Source organism: Ranitomeya variabilis, chromosome 6, assembly GCF_051348905.1.
Source record: "Ranitomeya variabilis isolate aRanVar5 chromosome 6, aRanVar5.hap1, whole genome shotgun sequence".
In the NCBI taxonomy this organism is placed as follows: Eukaryota; Metazoa; Chordata; class Amphibia; order Anura; family Dendrobatidae; genus Ranitomeya; species Ranitomeya variabilis.
The window spans coordinates 173,304,812-173,330,907 of record NC_135237.1 but is presented as its reverse complement, the minus strand read 5'-3'; the positions used below and the strand labels follow the sequence as shown (position 1 = coordinate 173,330,907).

The 26,096-nt window shown below is 41.6% G+C and overlaps 1 protein-coding gene across 2 annotated transcripts in view; it reads left to right on the top strand.

Annotated features, from left to right (window-relative positions):
• Positions 1 to 26,096, top strand: part of VPS41 (VPS41 subunit of HOPS complex) — a 343,493-nt gene that overhangs the window by 273,729 nt on the left and 43,668 nt on the right. For both annotated transcript variants that reach the window (XM_077269269.1, XM_077269268.1), the window contains exons 22-25: positions 2,711 to 2,848; positions 8,824 to 8,878; positions 14,230 to 14,370; positions 23,895 to 24,031. In XM_077269269.1, coding sequence (XP_077125384.1) covers positions 2,711 to 2,848; positions 8,824 to 8,878; positions 14,230 to 14,370; positions 23,895 to 24,031 — 471 coding nt within the window. The remainder of the gene's footprint in view (positions 1 to 2,710; positions 2,849 to 8,823; positions 8,879 to 14,229; positions 14,371 to 23,894; positions 24,032 to 26,096) is intronic.

Sequence of the window (26,096 nt, the reverse complement as noted above, 5' to 3'; positions counted from 1 at the left end):
TTGGCCAATTTATGCGCTAACCATTCTCAATTTTTCATATTTCTAGTGCAATTCGATTCATATTTTATGTTTGCATGCTATAGCGCTACAGAGTTATGCCTTATCTGTTTCATTGTATAAAATTCTGTGACACACCTGTGGTGTCAATATGAGCACTGCACCCCTAGAAGAATGAATTGAGAGGTGTAGTTTGTAAAATGGGATCACTTATTGGGGGGGTTCAGCTGTTCTGGCACCTCAGGGGCTCTCCCAGTGGGTCATGGCATCCGTAAACCATAACTGTAAAATCTGCACTATAATATGGTGCTCCTTCCCTTCTGAGCGTTGCACTGTGCCTGAAACGGATTTCCCAATTATATGTAGAATACTGGAGCACTCAGGAAAAAATGGACCTCAGTTTGTTGTAAAAATGTATCCTATTGTCCCTTAAAAAAAATAAAAACCTTGTTGCTAAAACAACATTTTAGTGCTAAAAATGTAATTTATTCTTCACCGCTCAGTGGTATAAAATTCTGTAAGGCACATGTGGTGTCAGTATGATCATTGCACCCTAGATTAATTCATTGCGGGGTGTAGTTTGTAAATTGAGTTTACATATGGGGGGTTTCTGTTGTTCATGCAGTGTTTTTTTCCCCATACATAGGGTATCTGCATACTCAGGAGAAATTGCACAACAAATTTAGGGGTCCATTTTTCCCGTTACCCTTGCAAAAATATAAAAAAATAAAATGTGTCTAAAGTAAAATAAATATTCCACATTCCAAAAAAATTCCTCTGAAGCACCTGAAGGGTTAATAAGCGTCTTGAATATGGTTTTGAGCACCTGGAGGGGTGCAGTTTTTAGAATGGTGTCAATTTTGGGTATTTTTTATCATGTAGACCTGTCAAAGTCACTTCAAATGTAATGTGGTGCCTTAAAAAAATGGTTTTGTAAATTTTGTTGGAAAAATTAAAAATCGCTGGTCAACTGGAATTGACGAAAAATTAAAAATAGTTTTATAACTGCGTTCAATCAATCCTTTAATAATATAACAAGTGTTTTGACAAAGCATTGGACAATTATAACCAATTGTCCTATTCATTCATGGAATATAACAAAAAAACTTAACATTATTTTTCCTAGAAGCATGAACTGAAAAAATCACCAAGTAGGATCAAACGAGACACAACCTGCATTTATCCCACACCTGGCTCCATCTCACAAACCCCTGTTAGGCCGGTTTCACACGTCAGTGGCTCTGGTACGTGAGGTGACAGTTTCCTCACGTACCGGAGCCACTGACACACGTAGACACATTAAAATCAATGCATCTGTGCAGATGTCATTGATTTTTTGCGGACCGTGTCTCCGTGTGCCAAACACGGAGACATGTCAGTGTTCGTGGGAGCGCACGTATTACATGGACCCATTAAAGTCAATGGGTCCGTGTAAAACACGTACCGCACACGGACGTTCTCCGTGTGCCGTGCAGGAGACAGCGCTCCAGTAAGCGCTGTCCCCCCCACATGGTGCTGAAGCCGCGATTCATATCTTCTGTGCAGCAGCGTTTGCTGTAAAGAAGATATGAATAATCCATTTTTTTAGTGGTATTTCGTGTTTAAAATAAAGCTCCATGTCCCCACCCCCTGTGCGCCCCCCCGCTGTTCTGAAAATACTCACCCGGCTCCCTCGTTGGCTGTCGCTGCTTCCTGTCCTGGCCGCACCTTCTACTGTATGCGGTCACGTGGGGCCGCCGATTACAGTCATGAATATGTGGCTCCACCTCCCATAGGGGTGGATCCGCATACTGAAGGCGTTCTCTACTGCCTGGAAACCTCCTTTTTGCATAAAGTAGTCTCGTTTGTAAAATAAGATATCAGTTACCTCCCATGTACTAACGTGCTATTGTCTGCAGGACTCCCGGGACATAATATTCTGTGTTCACTATAGAGATGTGTTCCCGCTTCCTTTGGACAAACCTCAGACAAGCAGTAGAAGTTATACCACAGCAGCCCAATAGCAGCTGCTGATTGGCTGCAGGGCTGACGTGGCTAACAATACTAGGCTGGTCACCATTACTAGAACGCTGCTGGTGTAGGAAGTGTGTGTCTGTTTTAATTTAACAAGGGGGAAGCCATCAGGGGTTGGCCAGTAATTGGCTTCCATCTCCCATGTAAGTCAATTGGTCATTATCTTGGCAAAAGGGCATTCTCTACGTCTAGAAGAAAGAAGGTTTCACATAATCACAGATGGCGATTCTTTACTGTAAAAACAGTGAGACTATAAAACTCACTGCCACATGATGTTGTAATGGTGGATTCACTGCAAAAGTACAAGATGAGCCTGGATGTTTTTTTTTGTTGAAAAATGTGATGTTACAGGTCATGGGTACTAGAATCGGTGATCCATGGAAATAGTCTGATCACTGTATGTGGAGTGAGGAAGGAGGTTTTTTCCTAACATGGGGCAGTTTTGCATCTGCCTCGTGGGTTTTTTGCCTTCCTCTGGAACAACAGGTTAAGTTACAGACCAAACTTGATCGACTTGTGTCTGACTTCAACCTTAAAAAAACTATGAAACTGTATTTATATGTAGGTTTTTTAATACATTGACTTTAGTGTTGTATATAGAGACTAAGGTTTTTGGTGCCAAAGTTCTAAAATGCTTTCTTTGTACAGTATGATACAACATATTTAGGAACGTTTTTGTTGTATTTTCTTTTTGGTTTAGTATCTTCACAAGCTTTTCAAGAGAGATCATCATAAAGGTCAAAAATACCATGAAAAACAAATCAGCTTGTATGCCGAATTCGATCGACCAAATCTTCTGCCTTTCCTTCGAGACAGCACTCATTGTCCATTAGAAAAGGTAAGCCTAACTGTTTTGAGGGTGACATAACGTCATCTGCTCAGGTTAGTCATACTCCCAGGATTGTGCTAGGATTCACACGTTTTCAATGTAGATTTCTCTCTGAAATTCAGTGGTGGTCGTAATACTATAAAAATTCAGGTGTGACCCTCACAATATACCAATCTTTCCATTTTCAGATGTACTAGGCCATTAGTACAGGTAATATTGTTTTTTTTTAGGTCTAATTTTCTGATGATTGTTAAATTATGGCATACTGTCACCCTTAACCCCTTCATTCCCCAGGCGTTTTTCAATTTTTTAGTTTTTGTATTTTCCTAGCCTTTCTTCCCAGAGCCATAAGCTTTTTTTTTTTCCATAGCTGTATGAGGGCTTTTTGGGGGGAAGAGTTATACTTTTGAATGACACCGTTTATTTTGCCAGCATAGAGTAATGGTAAACTGGGGAAAAAAAGTGCAACTTCACAACGATTGATATTTACCATGTTCACTATATGGTTAAACTGACCTGGCAATATGATTCTCCAGGTAAGTATGACAATGCAGATAGTGAAACAAATTCAGGAATTTTTAAGGAAAAAAAAAGTTGCTTTTATATCTGTTTTCTGAGACCCGTAGTGTTTTCATTTTTCGGGATACGGTCCTCTGTGAGTGTTTTCACTGATTCCATTTTGGGGGGTAGATATGATGTTTTGACTGCCCTTTATGGAAATGTTGCGGTAACCAAAAAACCAGTAATGCTGCCATTCTGATTATTTTTTTCTCGTTACGCCTTTTACCGATTCGATTAATTTATTTTATATTTTGATCGCACATACAAGGCAATACCGAATATGTGTATCTTTTATTTTTTTATTTTATTTTTCGTGAGGCAAAAGGCTGATTTGAACTATTGTTTTTTTTAATATTTTTTTAAACTTTCTTTTTTTGCTTTTTACTCTATTTAATAGTTCCCTTAGGAGACTTGAATATTGTCTGTGCTACACATAACAGGGCTTCAGCACATGCAATACACGTCAGTGCAGTAACACACATTCGCACAGATTCAGTCCAAGAAAAAATCACTCATTTGTCTTGCTCGATGAAATTACAATGGTGTGAGTGGAGTCCGTGAGTTGGTTTTTCACGGACAGTACTGGGACCAAAAGTATGGTTGTATGAACGTGGCTTAGCAGGAGTTCTGTTCTTTTTTGCTGCACGGCCATATTGAGGAAGATTCGTAATGGAGCCCGTTCAAAGAACCCCCAGAATTCAGATACATTCCCAGAATGTGGATTTAATTAGCAAGGGGGATTATAATGTTTCTTCGTCCCTTTTCATATCTTAGCAAAAGCTTCATAATTTACTTTTCCTAGTAACCAGGGTTAAATGTACAGGAAAGAACTGACGTTATTGCTTAGGTAGGTTTAACTCTAGCCCTAAATGTTTCAACTTAATAGATAATGTTCGGTTACCAGTTGTGTTCCCTTTTTACGCATCTCCTCAGGTGCCACCTTCTAGCCTTGGCTCCTTCAAAATTAAAAAGTGGCAGTTAAAAATGTGGACTTTTCTTACTCATAAAAGGGCTTTTTCTTTATTTTTTTCCCCTTTTTTAAACACATTTTAAAGAAATAGGACTATGCAATAAAGTTAAAAGATCTAAGAAGTTTATAGTGAATAAAAAAGGTAACATTCAAAAGATCCTTATATTTTTGATTCTTCAAAGTAACCCCTTCGTCTTGATACAAACATGGCATACTCTTTGCATTTTCTCAACCAATTTTTGCCATTGGATGTTTGTGCCAATGGCCTTGATGAAGTGCTCCTGTAAGATGAGCACATGTAGGCTGCTTTTCTTTGATTGTCCAATTCATTTTCCATTGGGTTAAGGTCAGGAGACTGTGGAGGCCACATCAATCTAATGAGACTGTGGAGGCCACATCAATCTCATGAGAGTGTGGAGGCCACATCAATCTAATGAGACTGTGGAGGCCACATCAATCTAATGAGATTGTGGAGTCCACATCAATCTATTGAGACTGTGGAGGCCACATCAATCTAATGAGATTGTGGAGTCCACATCAATCTATTGAGACGGTGGAGGCCACATCAATCTAATGAGACTGTGGAGGCCACATCATCACTTTTCTTACTCATAAAAGGGCTTTTTCTTTATTTTTTTCCCCTTTTTTAAACACATTTTAAAGAAATAGGACTATGCAATAAAGTTAAAAGATCTAAGAAGTTTATAGTGAATAAAAAAGGTAACATTCAAAAGATCCTTATATTTTTGATTCTTCAAAGTAACCCCTTCGTCTTGATACAAACATGGCATACTCTTTGCATTTTCTCAACCAATTTTTGCCATTGGATGTTTGTGCCAATGGCCTTGATGAAGTGCTCCTGTAAGATGAGCACATGTAGGCTGCTTTTCTTTGATTGTCCAATTCATTTTCCATTGGGTTAAGGTCAGGAGACTGTGGAGGCCACATCAATCTAATGAGACTGTGGAGGCCACATCAATCTCATGAGAGTGTGGAGGCCACATCAATCTAATGAGACTGTGGAGGCCACATCAATCTAATGAGATTGTGGAGTCCACATCAATCTATTGAGACTGTGGAGGCCACATCAATCTAATGAGATTGTGGAGTCCACATCAATCTATTGAGACGGTGGAGGCCACATCAATCTAATGAGACTGTGGAGGCCACATCATCTAATGAGACTGTGAGGGCCACATCAATCTAATGAGACTGTGGAGGCCACATCAATCTAATGAGACTGTGGAGGCCACATCAATCTAATTAGACTGTGGAGGCCACATCATCTAATGAGACTGTGGAGGCCACATCATCTAATGAGACTGTGGAGGCCACATCATCTAATGAGACTGTGGAGGCCACATCATCTAATGAGACTGTGGAGGCCACATCATCTAATGAGACTGTGGAGGCCACATCATCTAATGAGACTGTGGAGGCCACATCATCTAATGCTCAGCTTACCATTCTACGTCCCTCTACTTTTTTTTAATCGGTAGCCTGGAGGGGTGTTTTGGGTTGTTGTCCTGTTGAAAAATAAATGCTGCAGATAGAATGAAATGACGCTACAGAATGGAAATAAGTCTTTAAATATGACAACAATGGCACCAACCAAGCACCCCAATATGCCTCGTGGTGGGACTACATGATAACTTATTATTTCTGAGGATGGTGGCTCAAATGAATTGTTCAGTGCAGTAATGGTCCCCTCAAGATGTGAAGGGGGGACTTGTGCTATAATGTGAATGTCCTATTCTGTTAGAAAGTTGGTGTCACCCATACCAACATACTGTAGGTGTATACCTTACAATATGAGAGTGAACAGATTAGGAACAATATTTTAGTAATACCCCACAACAATTTTAATACAATTAAAAATAAAAGATACATTTATGACTTTCTAGTAAGTGATTTCAATATGGGGCTTGCCCTTTTTTATTACTATGTAATATATTTCTAAGCCCTTTCTTTCCCTATGCTTTGGTGCAATAATGGTAATTCTTGTGCTGCCTTTCTAGGGCAATCCTCATTAGAACATGTGTCATCATAGCCTCAATGGACTTCCCCCCTTTCACTTAAAAAAAGTTTTAGGGTAAGTTCACACAGGGCGTTATTGCTGCTTTTTTTTCTGCAGCAAAACCTGATCTTCTTGGCAGGAAAGAAGCTGCGTCAAAAAAGCAGGCTTGGGTGCATTTTTGGTGCGTTTTTTTTTTTCTTTGTCCATCCTAATGTCCTTGAATTTTCAACAGCAAAAACGCAGCAAATAATGATACCTGCCTTTTTGCTGCATTTTTGCTGTGTTTTTTCAACACCCATTCAAGTCAATGGGTGAAAAACGCTGAAAGAAGTGACATGCTCTATGTCCAAAAAACGCAGCAAAGCACAAAATACTGATCACACAAAAAACCAATATGTGTGTATGAGATTTTTGAAATCTCATAGGCTTTGCTGGTACTGTAAAAAGCAGCTGAAAATTAGTATAAAAAAGCAGCAAAAACGCCCTGTGTGAACGTACCCTTAAAGTTCTTTCAAATGTCTAAAGGTACCGTCACACATTGAAATTTTCATCGCTGCGACGGCACGATTCGTGACGTCGCAGCGTCGTATAATCATCGCTCCAGCGTCGTAGAATGCAGTCACACGTTGCAATCACGGCGCTGGAGCGATGCCGAAGTCCCCGGGTAACCAGGGTAAACATCGGGTAACTAAGCGCAGGGCCACGCTTAGTAACCCGATGTTTACCCTGGTTACCAGCGTAAACGTAAAAAAACAAACCGTACATACTCACCCGTCGGTGTCCTTCAGGTCCCTTGCCGTCTGCTTCCTGCTCTGAGTGCAGCCGTACAGTGAGAGCAGATCGCAGCACCGCTGCTCTCTGCTCTCACTTTCCGGCCGGCACTCAGAGCAGGAAGCAGACGGCAAGGGACCTGAAGGACACCGACGGGTGAGTATGTACGGTTTGTTTTTTACGTTTACGCTCGTAACCAGGGTAAACATCGGGTTACTAAGCGCGGCCCTGCGCTTAGTTACCCGATGTTTACCCTGGTTACAAGCGAAGACATCGCTGGATCGCTGTCACACACAACAATCCAGCGATGTCAGCGGGTGATCAAGCGACGAAAGAAAGTTCCAAACGATCTGCTACGACGTACGATTCTCAGCAGGGTGTCTGATCGCAGTAGCGTGTCAGACACAGCGATATCGTAACGATATCGCTAGAACGTCACGAATCGTACCGTCGTAGCGATGGAAATTTCAATGTGTGACGGTACCCTAAGGACTGACCAGATGAATTTACCTATGTTACTGGCATAGTCGTCTATCCTGCAGGAATGCGGCATTGTGTCTAGGGGTAACAACTGAACTTCATATAGGTGTGTCTGCGTTTCCGTCAAAGCTTATGTGTATGGATCAGTGATAATTAGATATTTGTGCACCCCAGTAAGCAAGTCAAAGTCTTTCATTGTAATAATCTTATCTTTCTTGTTTAGGAAATCCAAACCCTATAATGCACTTAATAAGTGAGCTTAGTCTGGCAAACAGAGTATCTGACTACTGTTTTTTCTACTTTAGGAGGCAATGGTCTGAGCTATTTTTCAGCCTATGTCCATGATACATAATATCTGCAACTCCATAGCTTATATTGAATTAACCTTTTAATTACATAGATGATTTGATTATTATTTGAGGGGTTTTTTTAGTTCTGATTATTATAAATTTTTTTGTGTTTTTGAGGTTGTTCTATTTGATATAAACGTAGTCGTGTCAGCCAGGCAGCTCTGATTTAAAGAAATAAAGCAACTGTTGTATTTGATCTTGAGACTTAACACAGTCTAAATGAAAGTCCTTGGCTGCAGTGTATTTGTAGCTTTTTCTCTGATTAAGTGCATAAAACAAATTACAAAATTGGTTACTTGGAAAGAAGCCTAAAAGCCTTTTGGAAATTGAAATTGAAGTAGTTGTCGTAACCAATCAGTGTCATTTCAGATAAGTATATTAAACCATTTTCATTGATCAGCATATTTAGAGTTTAAGATATCGGTCAATGTTTCAGTATCGGATTGTCGTGTGTAACTGATGTTTTGTGTTTTCTTTTGTCTTTTTTGCCCTACTTCACACTTATATTACCTTACTGTACTAAATGTTCTGTCTTTTGACTAAAGTGCTCTGGGCCTTGATCAATGACATATCTCCACGGGCTGCTCCCCCTGCTCCGTTATACGCCAGTCTAATTACTCCCTAGGCTACTCTGTAGGCTCAGTCACACATATTTGGAGATCGATAATCTCATGTGCCACCGATTCTGGACCATACCTGAATTCTCTTGCAAGTTTTGTGTTTCTAAGAATGCAATTCCGGCTTGGAGATTTATATTTGACATACTGGAACGCAACTTCATTTTAGGTTGTTTTCCCTTTACTTAGACTGTTTGCTTTTGTCTTCTCCTGTACAGGCCCTTGAGATCTGTCACCAGAGAAATTTTGTGGAAGAGACCGTATATTTGCTAAGTAAGTAATCACTGTATTGTGTTCTTAACTCAAATCTTCATATTCACTTTAAATAAATTTTTCTAGATAAAAAGAAATCTTATTTTTGCAAAATATATATGTATATGTAATGACACAATCCCACAGTCTTCACTTAATTAAAAAAAATTATAATTAAGTATTATAGGGATGTGTCTGAAATTTTGATTGGTGGGAATCTGAAAGCGGAGACCCTCATCAGTTGCTATGAAGACAAAGCTGAAGGGCTTGTCCGAGCGCTACTCTCCTCTGATGCTGAGCTCTTCTTTTTTTTTTTGGAATGATAGTTTTTTAAATAAGATAATTTTTTATTAATTAACAAAATACAAAACATCAGACAAAATCAATTTGTCAAAAGTGAACAAATACAGATGTTACAAAATATCTCCCTACCCCCTATTAATGTACACAAACCGCATTATAACAATAATATACATTAATATAACACAGACTTTCTAGGGTTCATCATCTCTCCACCCAGGGTTTCCACAGTATTTCAAAAGTTTTACCTTTTGGCATACATTTTTGTAATCCGACAATAATGTCAGACTGTCTATAACATTCCTGCACCGTCAGTGGTTCTTCATTTATCCAATATCTAGCGATCCGTTTTCTCGCAATATGTAATAACCTAGCTATTGCCATCTCATGACCATTAAGTACCCGGATCTCCTCCACGTATCCCAAAATACATACCACAGGATCCCTCTCAATTCTACAGTTATATACCCTTCCAATCGCATCACCCTCTTCCAACCAAAATGTATTCAGTTTTGGACATTGCCATAGCATATGTAGAATCCCGGCCCCCTCAGCCTGACACCTAGGACATTCCGAAGTCTGTCTCAAACCACCTTTGTACAATCTGTCTGGCGTTCTATATACTCTATGGAGTACATATATTTGTGAAAGTCCGGCCGTCTCGCTTAGTGACAGTTTGGGCATATATTCCAATATTTCCTCCCATTTATCCTCCTCTATCCTTCCCACCTCTACTTCCCATTTCTCCTTTGATTTGATCGGGTGACTTTGTAAGAAGGTAAACAGTAGGCTCCTGTAAATATTCGACACAACTTCTCTTGTCCCTCCTTTTACACATATATAATCCACAAGGATAGATGTCTGGACCAACATACTGTATCAACCATTTGACTCTGTGCCATGTAATCATGATGAAACTGTCTATACTGAAACTTAGAGACCTCCGGTAACCCATAGGTCTCCTATAATTTCTCAAAAGATAAAAGACCTTGCCCATCCCGTATCTAGCCAATGTAATGTATTCCCAATCTCTTCCAAGTTTTGAAGTCCCCTATTTTAACAAACTCCGGTAAATTATCATTCTGCCATATCGGGGATAAATTAGTCAAGTGTTCCACACCCCTAATCCTCTTAATTGCCACCCACACCCTATGGATCATTATCAGAGTGGGGTAAGCCAACCCAAACTTCCTAAAACTATCTGCTTCCAAACCCTGAACCAATGGATTTCTGCCCAAAATATGAACCAGAATCCTTTGTGTTGAACCCATACCGTCTACTTCCCTCCAAACCCTCATATGTTGACCCTGCGCAGCTAAATAATAAATCCAAGGGCCAAGTGCCAGTCTTCCCCCCCCCCCCCCTCCATCCTTAGGCCTCTGCAGCATTTCTAGTCGAAGCCTCAACTGTTTTTTCCCCCAAACAAGGTCTCTAAAAATAGAATTGATGGTACAAAACCATCTTTTGGGTAACCATGCAGGGGTATTGTGCAACACATACAGTAATTGGTTCATAAGAATCATCTTGATCAGATTTATTCTCCCCACCACTGAGAGACACAGTCTACCCCACACCCCTATTTTGTTCCTAAATTTACCTAATTAGCGGGATCAAATTCAGATCTTCGTAGCTTGAGAGCGGAAGTGACACCTGAATACCCAAATATTGAAACTGTCCAACCACAGCCAGCCTACTTCCCTCCCCCGTTAGCAGGAGCTCATCTTCCTTACCATCTACCGCCAGAATATTGGATTTCTCTCAGTTGATTACTAGGCCTGATAGATTCCCAAACAACTTAAGGATGTTCATCACTCCCGACAATGACTCTCCAGAATCTTCCAAAAAAAGCAGCATGTCATCAGAATAAAGAGCTATTTTCTCCTCTATCATTCCATATCTGAGCCCGTTGACCAAGGCTGCATTCCTAATTGTTTGCGCCAGGGGTTCCACAGCCAGTGCATAAAGTAGCGGCGACAGCAGACACCCCTGTCTCGTCCCTCTGTGAAGACTAAAACTGTCAGACAATTACCCATTAACCTTAATCCTAGCAGTCAGGAATGTATACAGTAACTGTATGATGTAAAAGTTGGCCCAACCCAAAGCTCCTCAAGACTTCCCAAAGATAGCCCCATTTGACACTATCAAACGCTTTACACGCATCCAGCGATACCACTACCCTACAACAACTGTTTTGTGTGACCGTAGCTGCAGATTCAAAAATAGTCAACGCAGATTTATCGCTGTAGACTTGTTCGGCATCAAGCCAGACTGATCAGGATGAACAAGTTCCTGAACCACACTCGTTAATCGGTTAGCGAGGATCTTAGCAAGTACCTTAACATCCGCCGTCAGCAACGAGATGAGCCTATAGGATTCTGCCAGATCTGGATCCTTACCCTCCTTTGGAATAACCACCACCACCGCCTCTCTCATGGACTTCGGTAGTTCCCCTTCCTTCAGTGCCTCCTCAAAGACTGCCTTCAATTTGGTCACTGTCACCCCCCTTAAGTGCTTAGAAATTTCGCCCGGAAAACCATCCACCCCTGGGGCCCTATTGTTCGACATTGACATGATAGCGGCCTCAATCTCCTCTTCTTTTATGGACTCCGCCAACCTATTTCTATCACTATACTTAATGCTAGGAAGTTTCGCCCACTCAAGAAAATCCTTTATATTTTCTGAAGAAGCCTCCAACCCAGATGCTTATAGAACTCTCTGAATTTCCCTAAAATGCCTTCTGTAGTTCCCAACACTACCCCTTCCTCCATCTTTAGTTTGTACACATATGAGGAGTCTCTCTCTGCCGCCGACACTACCGAGAGTAAATGACCCACTCTTTCCCCTTCCTCATAAAATTGTGTTCTCTGGAAAGCTTTCCTTCTCTCTGCATTTTTCAAATGTAACTTATTAACTACTTCCTGGGCTCCCCTAAGCCTTTTTTGATTTTCCACTGATGGGTCTGTCACCATGCCCATTTATGCCCTCTCCAACGCCTCTATAAACACCCTATCTTCTGATCTAGTCTTGGACTTACACTTGGATATTTCACGAAAAAGAAGGCCCCTCAGAAAACTTTCATGGCGTCCCAGACTACCCGTCTACTAACACTACCTTCATTAAACTGCCAATACTCTTTCAATTCTCTCTCTATGACATCCATAATATGTTCAAGCCATAATGGGTGCATAATCAATCCACCCCCCCCCCCACCCAGCCTTTCCTCCTACCCGTTTAATAGACAGTTCTATGGGCTTATGATCCGAAATGACTCTCGTGAGATGTTCCACACAACAAACCATCCGCATCATTAATTCATTGCTTCATTGCCCAATGCCGTATCTATCCTTGAAAGAGACCTATACATTGCAGAGTAACAGGAATAGCATGCTTCATTTTCATTCCTTACTCTCCAGAGATCCACCATCCCCAGTTCCTTCATAAATTTCTCAAATGGCGACAATTTCTTTACACCTTTATCCATTCCCGTTTTATGTCTGTCCTACCCTTCATCTATAACATTATTAAAATCCCCAATAAGCAGCAGTGGCAACCCCATTCCCCTCTTAAATAAATCAAATATTTCTTGAAACTTCTTTCTCGAGTACGGGGGCGGAATATACACAGCCGCTATACTGTACACATCAGTTGCCCATAAATTCTACAGATTATAAAGACCTATTGTCCCTCACTATCCACATAACTCTGTTTCTTCAAATGGCGTAGATGCTCCTATAAGCAAAGAAACCCCCCTAGCATACGAAGAGTATGTGGAGGGATACGCCCCCCCGATCCATCTCCTCTGCAACACCTCCACCTTTTCCCTCAATAAATGCGTCTCCTGAAGGCATATCACATCTGGACCCCTCTGTCTAATGTGTTCCATAAGTGCCATTCTCCGCGCTCCCTCAGACAGTCCTCTTATATTCCAACTAAGGATTTCAATTCTATCCCCCATCATATGTACTCATATGTACAAATTTCTGACCCCATAAGATAAAACGCTGTTTCTTGTGTTTCTTAGAACCAATTTTAAAACAGCAAACCTCAACTCCCCCCTCCCTCCCCAGCATATATTATTACAATAACCCAAAACCATAACTTTGGTGTATTTCTCCTCTCCCACCGGAGAGTGGGTAAACCTGCTACAATGTACCCTCTTAACATTACCTCTAAAGTCACATTCTGACTATCACACTCCCACAACCCCGACTCATGCACATAACTACAATAATTCAAATACAAATAGTCCCTCCGTAATCTGCATTACATATTAAAACAGGGATCAGCAGACTCTATAGAGCAGTAGTCTTTTAACTTTCTCCATTTCAACTTTCGCCATCTTCTTCTCACTTCTCTTTTTCCTTTTCCTCTTTAAGTTTCTTAATATTTGAGTCTAGCCAATTAGCAGCCTCCTTCGGAGTTAGAAAAAAATGAACCACACCCTGAGCTTAGCTGGGTATAATGTAGAATAGCTCAGTGCCAAGTCTCTCAGTCTCTTCTTTACTGCTCCATATCCCATCCTCTGCTTTTGCACATAAGCCAGGGTAGATAGAGATCTTTTGGCCATTAATACATAAAATATCAGCCTCTCTTGCCTTCCTCAATATGATGTATCTGTCTCTATAATTAAGGATTTTGGCAATGATAGTATGAGGGGGAGATCCCGGTGGGAGGGGTCTCATGGGGACGCGATGCAACCTTTCCACCGCAAACAACCTAGTCAGATTATCAGCTCCGATTTTATTTTGTAGCCATTCTTCAATAAACTTCGTACAATCCGTCCCTTCAACCTTTTCCGCAAAAGGAATTGACATGCTGCGGAAAATAAAACGCTGCAAATCTGCGCTGATTTGTCCGCAGCATGTGCAGAACAATTCTTCATTTCACATAGAATAACATTGGTAGTGCCCTACACGGCGGATTTGATGCAATTCCTCGCATCCGAAAACGCTGCGGCTCTGCATCAAAATTCGCAACGAGTGCACATAGCCTAACAATTGCCTTTTACTCCTATTCCATCTACTGAGTGCTAAATTAATAAAGCAAAATGCTGCGTTCTTTGTGTTCCACAGGTAGGATGGGTAACAGTCGAAGAGCGCTGCAGATGATCATGGAGGAACTTAAGGACGTAGACAAAGCCATTGAGTTTGCAAAGGAGCAGGATGATGCCGAGCTGTGGGAGGACCTGATTCTGTACTCTATTGACAAGCCACGTAAGAGCATAGTCAGATGAATATTGCTTTTTGTGACGTTGCTGCATAACATTCAAGGGGATTTCTCTTCCTGGCTATGGTCTTAGTCTGGCGGGAAATGGAAGACTTAATCTGGAGCATATCCAGCTTTTCAGATGTCAGTGTGAAGCACTGCATTGTCAGCATTCTGTCGCACTGAGGAAGGAATGCGGGCAGTTCCGGCAGGGTGGTTTGTGCCCCTTTCTGTTCATTTATAAGCATCAGCTTCACTTCTGCTTGACAGTGATGAGCACGTTTTCAGTTTAGAATTGTTGAAGTATCTGCATACGCTACAGATATAGAGTGTTTTAAATCACTGCAAAATCCGGATTCAGCAGAAAACTTGTTAAAGTGAATCTGTCACCCCCAGGATGTATATGATCTATTAATATAGGCATACAGGTAATAGAAATGTTACACTAGTCCTACCTGTATGCATCATGCTAATGGTCTTGTTGTTGGAAAATGTTATATTCTGTCTTTATGTTAATGATTTCTTCCAGGCTCTGGGGCGTGCTGTACATGGATTGTAATACTACCCCATCCCATGCATGTCAGTTCTGGTTCCAGAATCCTGCGCCCTCCACAAAGCGTATCTTTTCCTCCCTTCTATGGGCCCTGCATCCAGGGATCTTTTGCGCAGGTGCCGGTGAGTCACTGTGACCTCCGTTGTATGCGCACAGATAAGGTGCTCTCCCCACTCCCTCCCTGCACAATCATCGTTAGGAACCATGTGTACTTAGCAATGACTCTGAAGGGAGGAAGTGGGGAGAGCATCTTATCTGTGTGCACAATGGATGTCACTGGAGTGGAAGTCTCCTGCGCGGAAGATCCCTAAATTCAGTGCCCACAGAAGGGAGGAAGAGGTATGGATTTTTGAGAGGGTGCAGGGCGCATTTTCAGGATTCCGGGGCCATAACTGACACTGATGGGAGGGGGTAAGTATTACAGTGAAGGCTGGGATTTCTTCCAGGCACAGCAGCCTGGAAGAAATCATTAGCATACAGAAAGAATATAATATTTCTCCGCAACAAGATCGCTAATATGAGGCATACAAGTAGGACTACTCTAGCATTTCTGTTACCTGTATGCCCATATTTTTTATGCATAGTTTGCCTCGTCCACCTCTACGTCTTTGCCCAATGTGCTCCCAAACAAGGGATATATTTTAAAGCAGATTCCCTACGTCCTGTCATCTAGGTCATAAAAATGTGACCTCTGCAATCACTGCAGCACCACTTTGGCCAGGGATTAGCTGCAGACGTCACATGTGTGTGCCGGTGGAGCAAGAAGTACTGAGGCTGGCTTTGAAAACTAACAGTTAATGCATGGTCAGTTTGTAGAAGAATAATGGTGAGCTCAGATGTACCGGACCGATTGCATATTTTCGGTGTAAACCTTACAACCAAACACTGGAAGAAATTGACAGTACAGTGCTACTGAAGAAAGTCCAGCTCAATGAACTTGTGAACAAATTTCTTTCTTCATTCACTGAAAGTACTCAGCAGAGGGTAAAACAGCATCAGCGTAGTGAGTTGCATGATATGTGACATCGGCACGTTTCAGGTGGCTACGCGCCCTTACTCATGATGATTAAGGGTACATGATGATTAAGGGTACATGATGATTAAGGGTGCATGATGATTAAGGGTACATGATGATTAAGGGTGCATAGCCACCTGAAACGCATCGATGTCACATATCATGCAACTCACTGCGCTGATGCTCTTTTACCCTCTGCTGAGCACATTCAGTGAATAAAGAAGTTTGTTCACAAGTTGGTTGAGCTGGATTTTCTTCTGTCTTGTGATTGCTGCAAGCCTTGTCACAGCGTCTCCTGTGCTCTAAACACCTAAGGATGTCTATTACGGTGGGCTGGACTTATTTCCATTACAGTGTTTTGCAATACCCTGTATACATGGAGTGAATTTGTCCATTGCAGATTTGAGGCTACACTTATCTACTCAGCGCCTACTTTCACCATAGATTTTATGCTTTGCATGCAGGTTTTCTGCAGAATTAATGTGGGCCGCTGCTTGTATGTTGTGAACTAACCCGCTAAGACAGACAGTATTGCTAATTCATGCTTTCCACTCTACGGTTAACATCATCTGGACTATAAATGAAAAGTGTGTAGGAGTTGTTTGTGTAATATATGTTGGCGAGATTTATCCTCCAGTCCTTTCTTGTTATGTAGCCAAGGTACAGTGCAGCTGAAACATAATATTGCATCCTTAATTTAAGGAAGCGACGAACCTCAGGCAGCTATGAATATATTTACTTCCACAATACAGTCATATTGGTAAACCTTCTCTACTCTCCAATACTAAACAGTTGGCAGAGGAAGGCAGTGCTCAGCTTTGTTATTGTCAGATTTGGTAAATTCATTTTACTGGATTTAGATCAGGATTTTTACTGGATTTTTAAAAAAAATATATTTACTATAAAAAACAAAAGTTTTAGGGTAATGTAACAGTGACAACAATAGGTTCCTGTCAGTTTGTCAAGTGACTTAGTTTAATTGTATTTTTAAGCATTTTTCCCCCACAATCTTAAAGGGAATCTGTCCTAAGGTTTTTGCTGTGAAATCTGAGCACAGCATGGGGCAGGGGCTGAAGCACTGATTTCAACAAAGTGTCACTTATGAAACTGTGTGCTGTTGTTTGAATAAAAAGTGTTTTATCAACAAGAGATTATCACTGCCAGACTAGCTGCCAATGTGCCCCTCAGGCCAACAACGCCCCCAGCACTGATTAACAGTTTTCTGTCAGTATGCTATGTACACAGAAAGATGCTAATCAGTAGTGCAAGCGAGGTCAGTTTTCTAAAGGTACCGTCACGCTCAGCAACTTTGCAACGAGAACGACAACGATCCGTGACGTTGCAGCGTCCTGGATAGCGATCTCGTTGTGTTTGACACACAGCAGCAATCTGGATCCCGCTGTGATATCGCTGGTCGGAGCTAGAAGTCCAGAACTTTATTTGGTCGTCAGATCGGCGTGTATCGTCGTGTTTGACATCAAAAGCAACGATGCCAGCGATGTTAAACATGGAGCTAACGACCTGTGGGAACGATAAGTGAGTCACCGTTACGTCACAGGATCGCTCCTGCATCGTTGTGGAGCTGCTGTGTTTGACGTCTCTACAGCGACCTAACAGCGACGCTGCAGCGATCGGCTCGTTGTCTATATCGCTGCAGCATCGCTGAGTGTGACGGTACTTTTAGGTCTGCTACATCTACAGCAGAGAAAACTCTGATTGTATCACAACTGCTGCGCCCAGTAAATTAAGTGATAAATTCCTGGAATCAGGGTCTCGCTTCCTACTTTATGCTAATCTCAGATGAGGTAGTAAAAACCTGCTGTTAGATTCCCTGTTAATTTACATTGCAACATTATCGTGAAACACATGTTCCTATGCCAATTAACTAATGATTGAGGAATACGAACATTAATAGGGTAAAATGATCTCTGGTGCGGCACAAAAGATGACCATTGTCAGCTACGCATCATTCTGTGTAAACGGGACTCGCGCTGCCAACAACAATAGCGGCCTGTGTGCACTATTTCATCTATTACTGATCATTCATTGCTCATCTGAAAAGTGGTCTTCCTGTGTAAGGCTATGTGCACACGTTGCGGAATGGGGTGCAGAATTTTGTGCGGATTTTCTGCGTTTTTTACCACTGCAAATTTCTATAATGGAAGGGTGCAGAAACGCTGCAGATCCGCACAAAAGAAGTGACATGCACTTCTTTTAAATCCGCAGCGTTTCCGCGCTGATTTTTTCGCACCATCTGCACAGTTTTTTTTCCCCCATTCATTTACATTGTACTGTAAATCACAGTGGGCGGAAAAATCCACTGCGGATCCGCACTAAATCCGCATTGTGTGCACATAGCCTAACAGGCTATTAAATGACCACCAGCTGACAAGCATGTTGGCGGTCAGTGGTTGATAAACGCTGCACATCGCGCAGTGTAAACAGGAGCATAAAAGTCCATATATTTCCCCATGATAATGTTAGATATGTGATCCTAGTTTTAGATATCTTAAAACCCCTTCATGACCTTGGGATTTTCCGTTTTTCCGTGTTCGTATTTCGCTCACCTCCTTCCCAGAGCCATAACTTTTTTATTTTTCCGTCAATATGGCCATGTGAGGGCTTATTTTTTGCGAAACGAGTTGTACTTTTGAACAACATCATTGGTTTTACCATGTCGTGTACTAGAAAACGGGAAAAGAATTCCAAGTGCGGTGAAATTGCAAAAAAGTGCAATCCCACACTTGTTTTTTGTTTGGCTTTTTTACTAGGTTCACTAAATGCTAAAACTGACCTGCCATTATAATTCTCCAGGTCATTACGAGTTCATAGACACCAAACATGTCTAGGTTCTCTTTTATCTAAGTAGTGAAAAAAAAAATCCAAACTTTGCTAAAAAAAAAATCGCCATTTTCCGATACCCGTAGCGTTTCCATTTTTCGTGATCTGGGGTCGGTTGAGTGCTTATTTTTTGCGTTTCAAGCTGACATTTTTATTGATACCACTTTTGTGCATATACGTTCTTTTGATCGCCCATTATTACATTTTAATGCAATGTCGCGGCGACCAAAAAAACGTACTTTTGGCGTTTCAATTTTTTTTTCTCGCTACGCCTTTTAGCGATCAGGTTAATCCTTTTTTTTTATTGATCGGGCGATTCTGAACGCGGCGATACTAAATATGTGTAGGTTTGATTTTTTTTTATTGTTTTACTTTGAATGGGGCGAAAGGGGGGTGATTTAAACTTTTTATATTTTTTTTTATTTTTTTCACATTTTTTTTAACTTTTTTTTTTTTTTACTTTTGCCATGCTTCAATAGCTGGCACAACTCGATTGGCTCAGCTACATGGGAGCGATCATCAGATTGCTCCTATGTAGCTGAATTCCTGCTTTGCTGCTTGCCATCCGGCATCAGCAACCATAGAGGTCTCAAGAACCTCTATGGTTACTATGCAGACGCATCGCTGACCCCCGATCATGTGACGGGGTCGGCGATGCGCTCATTTCAGGCCCGATGGACGGAAGCGCCGGTTAAATGCCGCTGTCAGCATTTGACAGCGGCATTTAACTAGTTAATAGCAGCGGGTGGATCACGATTCCACTCGCCGCTATTGCGCGCACGTCAGCTGTTCAAAACAGCTGACATGTCGCGGCTTTGATGTGGGCTCACCGCCAGAGCCCGCATCAAAGCGGGGGTTCTGACCTCGGACGTACTATCCCATCCGAGGTCAGAAAGGGGTTAATATATACTTACCTTGTAATGTCTTCACATCCTGTTCCGTCCAGATGTGTTCGGATCCCAGAATACCAAGCAGCAGAAGTTCACCGACCGCCATATCAGGACACCCAAGTGATGGCTGTCTCAATATGGAAACTGCTGGTGGTACCAGCCTCTTGCGTGGTACCACCAGCGGAACACCGTCACACCACACGCACACACACAATGTATACGCCGTACGCACCACACACACACACACACACACACTGTATACACCGTACGCACTACACACACACTGTATATGCCGTACGCAACACACACACACTGTATATGCCGTACGCACCACACACACACACTGTATATGCCGTACGCAACACACACACTGTATATGCTGTACGCAACACACACACACACACACACTGTATATGCCGTACACACCCCAAACACACACACTGTATATGCCGTACACACGCACTGTATACGCCGTACGCAGCCTCTTGCGCGGTACCACCAGCTGAACACCGTCGCGAACATGCTGCCGCCAAAATATTTCACTGACTGTTTTTAAACAATATATTACCTCACAAAATGTATCCTCTGCGATCTCCTGCTATAATGTCAGTATTGTCTTTTGCCTCCTCCCCTGCCCAGGAGATGTGGTATGTTCTGTACACGGTCAGACAATTTTTAATATGAACTTTCGTTTGTGGGAAAACCCCTTTAAAAAGCAAATATCAACCCCAACATGGCTCCTCCTAAAAAGTACACCAATGACAATGAAAGGAAAGCAGCAAAGGCACAACGTCGAATACAACAACGGGCAAATGAGACTCTTGAAGAGCAACAGCATCGGGACAAAAACAATGCATATAAGCCTAGGCGTCAAGCACATGAATCCCCTGATGCAAAAGTCATTAGATTATCACTGGATTCCATTACGCAACAACAGCGCCGCAAACAGAAATCTGCAGTCTTAACAGCAATACCATGCTCACAAAATGGCCCATTGGAACCAGCACACCACACCGCCGAGTCTACAACTTCAAGGTGTATGAGGTTAACTAAGAAGGCATTTTCCCAACGCAAGCTACTTCAAGAACAATGTCCATTGGCCACAGCAAGAAGACTGTTACACGATGCTGAAGAACACCGTCTACAGTGACAAGCTGAAGCACAAAGCCAGAGAGAAGTGCGACTACAACAGCTACGACAAATCAACATCCACCGGCAAATAAGTCACATACAAAAAGAAAGACATGAACTTCAACTACAAGCAAAAAATGTAACCCATGATGAAAACACAATTCATGAACACAGCTGCGGTCCCATGAACCATTTATGTCAAAGTTGTCAATCTTTGAATTTTGGAGCTGAGACGCCTTCCGATGGAAAGTTTACTCAGTGCTCAAATATCAGATGATAGAGACATAGATGATAGATCAATATAAAATACATATATAATACATAGATACAGGGATAGATAGATAGATAGATAGATAGATAGATAGATAGATAGATAGATAGATACACTACCGTTCAAAAGTTTAGGGTCATCTAGAAGTTTCCTTATTTTTGAAAGAAAAGCACAGTTTTTTCCAATGAAGCTAACATTAAATGATTCAGAAATACACTCTATACATTGTTAATGTGGTAAATTACTATTTTAGCTGCAAACGTCTGGCTTGTAATGCAATGTCTTCAAAGGTGTATAGAGGCCCATTTCCAACAACCATCACTCCAGTGTTGTTATGGTACTTTGTGTTTGCTAACTGTGTAAGAAGACTTCCTTTGAGCTAGATGAGAATCTGGAGCATTACATTTGTTGGTTCCATTAAACTCTCAAAATGGCCAGAAAAAAAGAATTTTCATGTTAAACAAGACAAGTCTATTCTTGTTCTTAGAAATGAAGGCTATTCCATGCGAGAAACTGCCAAGAAACTGAAGATTTCCTACAACGGTGTGTACTACTCCCTTCAGAGGAGAGCACAAACAGGCTCTAACCAGAGTAGAAATAGAAGTGGGAGGCCCCTCTGCATAACTGAGCAACAAGACAAGTACATTAGAGTCTGTAGTTTGAGAAATCGACGCCTCACAGGTCCTCAACTGGCAGCTTCATTGAATCGTATACGCAAAACGCCAGTGTCAACTTCTACAGTGAAGAGGCAACTCTGGGATGCTGACCTTCAGGGCAGAGTGGCAAAGAAAAAGCCAGACTGGCTAATAAAAGGAAAAGATTAATATGGGAAAAAGAACACAGACATTGGACTGAGGAAGATTGGAAAAAAGTGTTATGGACAGACAAATCCAAGTTTGAGGTGTTTGGATCACACAGAATAACATTTGTGAGACCCAGAACAACTGAAGAGATGTTGGAAGAGTTCCTGACGCCATCTGTCAAGCATGGTGGAGGTAATGTGGTGGTCTGGGGTTGCTTTGGTGCTGGTAAAGTGGGAGATTTGTACAAGTTAAAAGGGATATTGAATAAGGAAGGCTATCACTCCATTTTGCAATGCCATGCCATACCCTGTGGACAGCGCTTGATTGGAGCCAATTTCATCCTACAACAGGACAATGACCCAAAGCACACCTCCAAATTATGCAAGAACTATGTAGGGAAGAAGCAGGCAGCTGGTATTCTATCTGTAATGGAGTGGCCAGCGCAGTCCCCAGATCTCAACTCCATTGAGCTGTTGTGGGAGCAGCTTGACCGTATGGTACGCAAAACGTGCCCATCAAGCCAAACCAACTTGTGGGAGGGGCTCCTGGAAGCATGGGGTGAAATTTCTCCAGATTACCTCAGCAAATGCTAGAATACCAAAGGTCTGCAATGCTGTAATTGCTGTAAAGGGACCATTCTCTGATGAAAGCAAAGTTTGAAGAAGAAAATTATTATTTCAAATAAAAATCTTTTTTTTCGAACCTTCAGTGTCTGGACTAGATTTTCAATTCATTTGGCAAATCATTTGATTAATAAAAGTATGAGTTTTCACGAAAAACACAAAATTGTCTAGGTGACCCTAAACGTTTGAACGGTAGTGTAGATAGATAGACATAGATTATGGAATAAAATGTGTTTTTTTGTCCTTATGTGGGTACAATGTAAATAAAAGCACCTTTGTCATACATTTTTCCATGTTAATAAAATGTTACCTTTACCTACTTTGCTTTAATTTAATACAGGGGGAGGGGTGAGTGCACATAGGAAAGAAGACACACAGTGGGGAGACAGCTGAAACGAGAGAACACATGAGAGAAGAATACAGCACAGTGGTGGAGAGAGAGATCAGACAAGGTGGAGAGCACATGGGGTACACAGGTCAAAGAAGAGATGACATGAAAGGAGAAAACAGCAGATGGGGAGAGAGAAAGTGCACAGGGGTGATAGAGACAAAGCACGGGGGGAGACAGCTCAAATGGGACAGCACATGAGGGGAGAACACAGCACAGGAAGGAGAAAGACAGCAGACAAGGGGGATAGCACATGGAGTGGACAGGTCAAAGAAGAGAGCACAGACGGGAGAAGTCAGCACATGGGGAAAGAGAGAGTGGATAGGTGGGTGAGCACATGGGGGGAGAGATTCTCAACGCTGCAAAGCCTGCCCCATCTTGACATTACCGCCTTCCCGATGCGATAACATCTGGCCTCCATCTAGTGGTCATATAGAACACAATTTTTTCCTGTCGGTTTAAGAGAAAGCTCATATGGTAAAGCTGGAATATGCTTCTGTTTTCTTGATCAGCCCATTAAATCTTTCATGTAGTCATTCTTTTCCTGTACGTAACATGTCAGGACTGGAATATATACAAGAGAACAATGACAGATCCCTAAAAATGTTTGTACATAGTCGTTCTAGATTAATGGATCAATATAATTTTTCTTTTACATGTTAAAGGGAATTTCCCATGATATACATTTATCGCCTATCAACCAGGTAGGTAATAAATATGTGATCAGTGTGTATCCTACCGTAAGGATCTCTACCAATGACTAGAATGCGGGGGTTTGATGCCCCATTTCCCCTTATTGTGGTCAGGATTGAATGAAGCGTCGTGATTGTACATGCGTGTCGTCAGTTCTTCCATTGTCTGTCGGAATGACCAAGACAGCCGAGCTCAGCCATCTTTTATGTTACAAAAAGAAACTATGCTATATGATTGTGTATTCAACCAAATGTCCTGTCCGTTATAAAAAGTGTCACGAGTTGCCTGTCCGCTGTAATGAGACATCTGTTTTTCGATTAACAGCATTTATAACTGGATTGCTAAATAACATTGGAACCCATGTTGACCCAATCCTTCTGATTCACCGGATTAAAGAGGGAATGGAGATTCCTAATTTGAGAGACTCGCTTGTTAAAATTCTGCAAGACTACAACCTCCAGGTGAGTTTTAAGACTTGAATGTCGTATTTGTGAGTTTGACCTTAAACAGAACCTGTTAGTATAATTTTGGGCCATTTGAAGTTTCCACTTAAAAAAATAAAAATTACCATTTGAAGTTTTCTGCTAATTAGATTTCGATGCAAAGGGGTCGGACCGTGCCCTGGATCTTCTCCTCCCGATCTGTGAATCCCAGCCCCGCCGCCTGCCTCCAGTTTTTAAATAACAGTTCACTGCTGAGATTTTAGACAGAGAAATAGTCATCCTCAGACCCGGAAGCAGGCGAGGGCTGAGGAAGCACAGACAGGGAGGAGGAGACCCAGTGCACAGTCCGGCCCCTGTGCACTGAAATCTAATTAGCAGAAAAGTTCAAATGGGGATTAAAGAAGAACCACAAAGTGGAATTATTCACCAAAGGTATCAATGCAATCCATATCACAGAGCCATTACAGCCGTGTCTTTACTCTACATTACACAATTGTGCTTCACTGAGTCTAGTCGGACAAGTGGGTACCTGGCAGCTTCTTGCTGTTTAAAGTATGTTTATCTCTGAAATTCCGCAGTGTTCCAGGGTCAAACATACACGGCTGAGATTGTACAACCAGTGCCTGACACATTCTGCCCCAGGATTGGGCAGCATATATCAACTGTCAGGTTCTCTTAAATTCTTAGAGGTTGTCCTAATTCAGATTCTGTTTTTGCCTTAAATGCTAAAGTATAATGCCCCTAAAGATGTCCATATACATTTTCTGCCCCTTTAATGTTGTTTTATGTATTTCTGCTTTGCTTCCTGCCCCCTGGCATCTTAGACCATGGGATATTAGGGTCCCATACCGTGTACTAAGTTCTAGAGTCCACACAAGACAGTTCTTCTCCATTGATATCCCTTCGGATCCTAATGGGATAACATGCATTCCCTAACCATATTGAATGGAGCGAACCCTGGATCATCTAGCAACAGATCTCCATATTTTTTATTTGAATTTCTTATCAAATGAGATGCCCTTAATAAGACTAGTAATCCTGTTTATGAATTCTCTTTGAGTGGGTGTAAGTTCCTACAGCCCATGCTATAAGCTTCCAGGCCTTATGATATATCACACACTGCTGTCTTCTTCAGGAAATCAAATCTCAACGTATCCCAGGACACAAAAATAACAAGCAAAATCAATATTCAGATTATAAACAGCAGTAGAGTAACTACTCACCTGTAACTTGGGCATGGCGACATCATGTACAGTAGATCTGTGCTATGGATTTTACACTTTTGATATACTGTAGTTTTGAAAAGGAACAATGGGGTCGTATGAACCCCCTGTAACATATGTAGATAAGACAAATGATGTGCTTCACCAAGTGAAAGCTACAATGCTCTGGAAAGTATGTCACACCATTGTTCTTCCTTGATGAAACCCCAGTCACCTTCCCATTTTCCTTTGACGTATATCAGGTTACGCTACAATGCTTTACCCACTAGATGTTGATATCAAAGAGAAAAGAGCCACAAAGACCGCTCTGCAGAGCTCGATATAAGAAATACTACACTGTATATCTTATTACAGACAGGCTATTCAATGAGATTTTCTCCACCTCATTTGTCATAGCATTTCTCACTTGAAGTTATTTGTAAAACTCATCTGATGCTAAATCAAAGTCAGTGGGCAAATCTAACTACACCTTTTTCCACGTCTTGAAAGTCACACCGTATTCCCTTTCACATCTATTGGCCAAAGTTTTCCAAGCTCCTGAACTCTGGGAACCACAACACATCCTAAATGGGAATAACTTAGCTACACCCTTATATACCACTGTTCAGTGTTCAATTTGAGCCTATGTTTCTCCAGAATCTCCATTATTTGCTTACTTTGTGAGTTTTCTGTGTGTTTCATCCCCTAAAGTGCTGCCACTGTGCTGCCAAATAGTACAGTACATTTTAGGGGCAGGAACTGTCAATCCTCCTGCATCTGTTCCTCTGTCAGTTCTACCTTTCCATATCCAATCCTTAAAATACACTTTAATTTGAGAAATAAATACTGGGGAACCCAGATGGGAGCAATATGTAAGATAC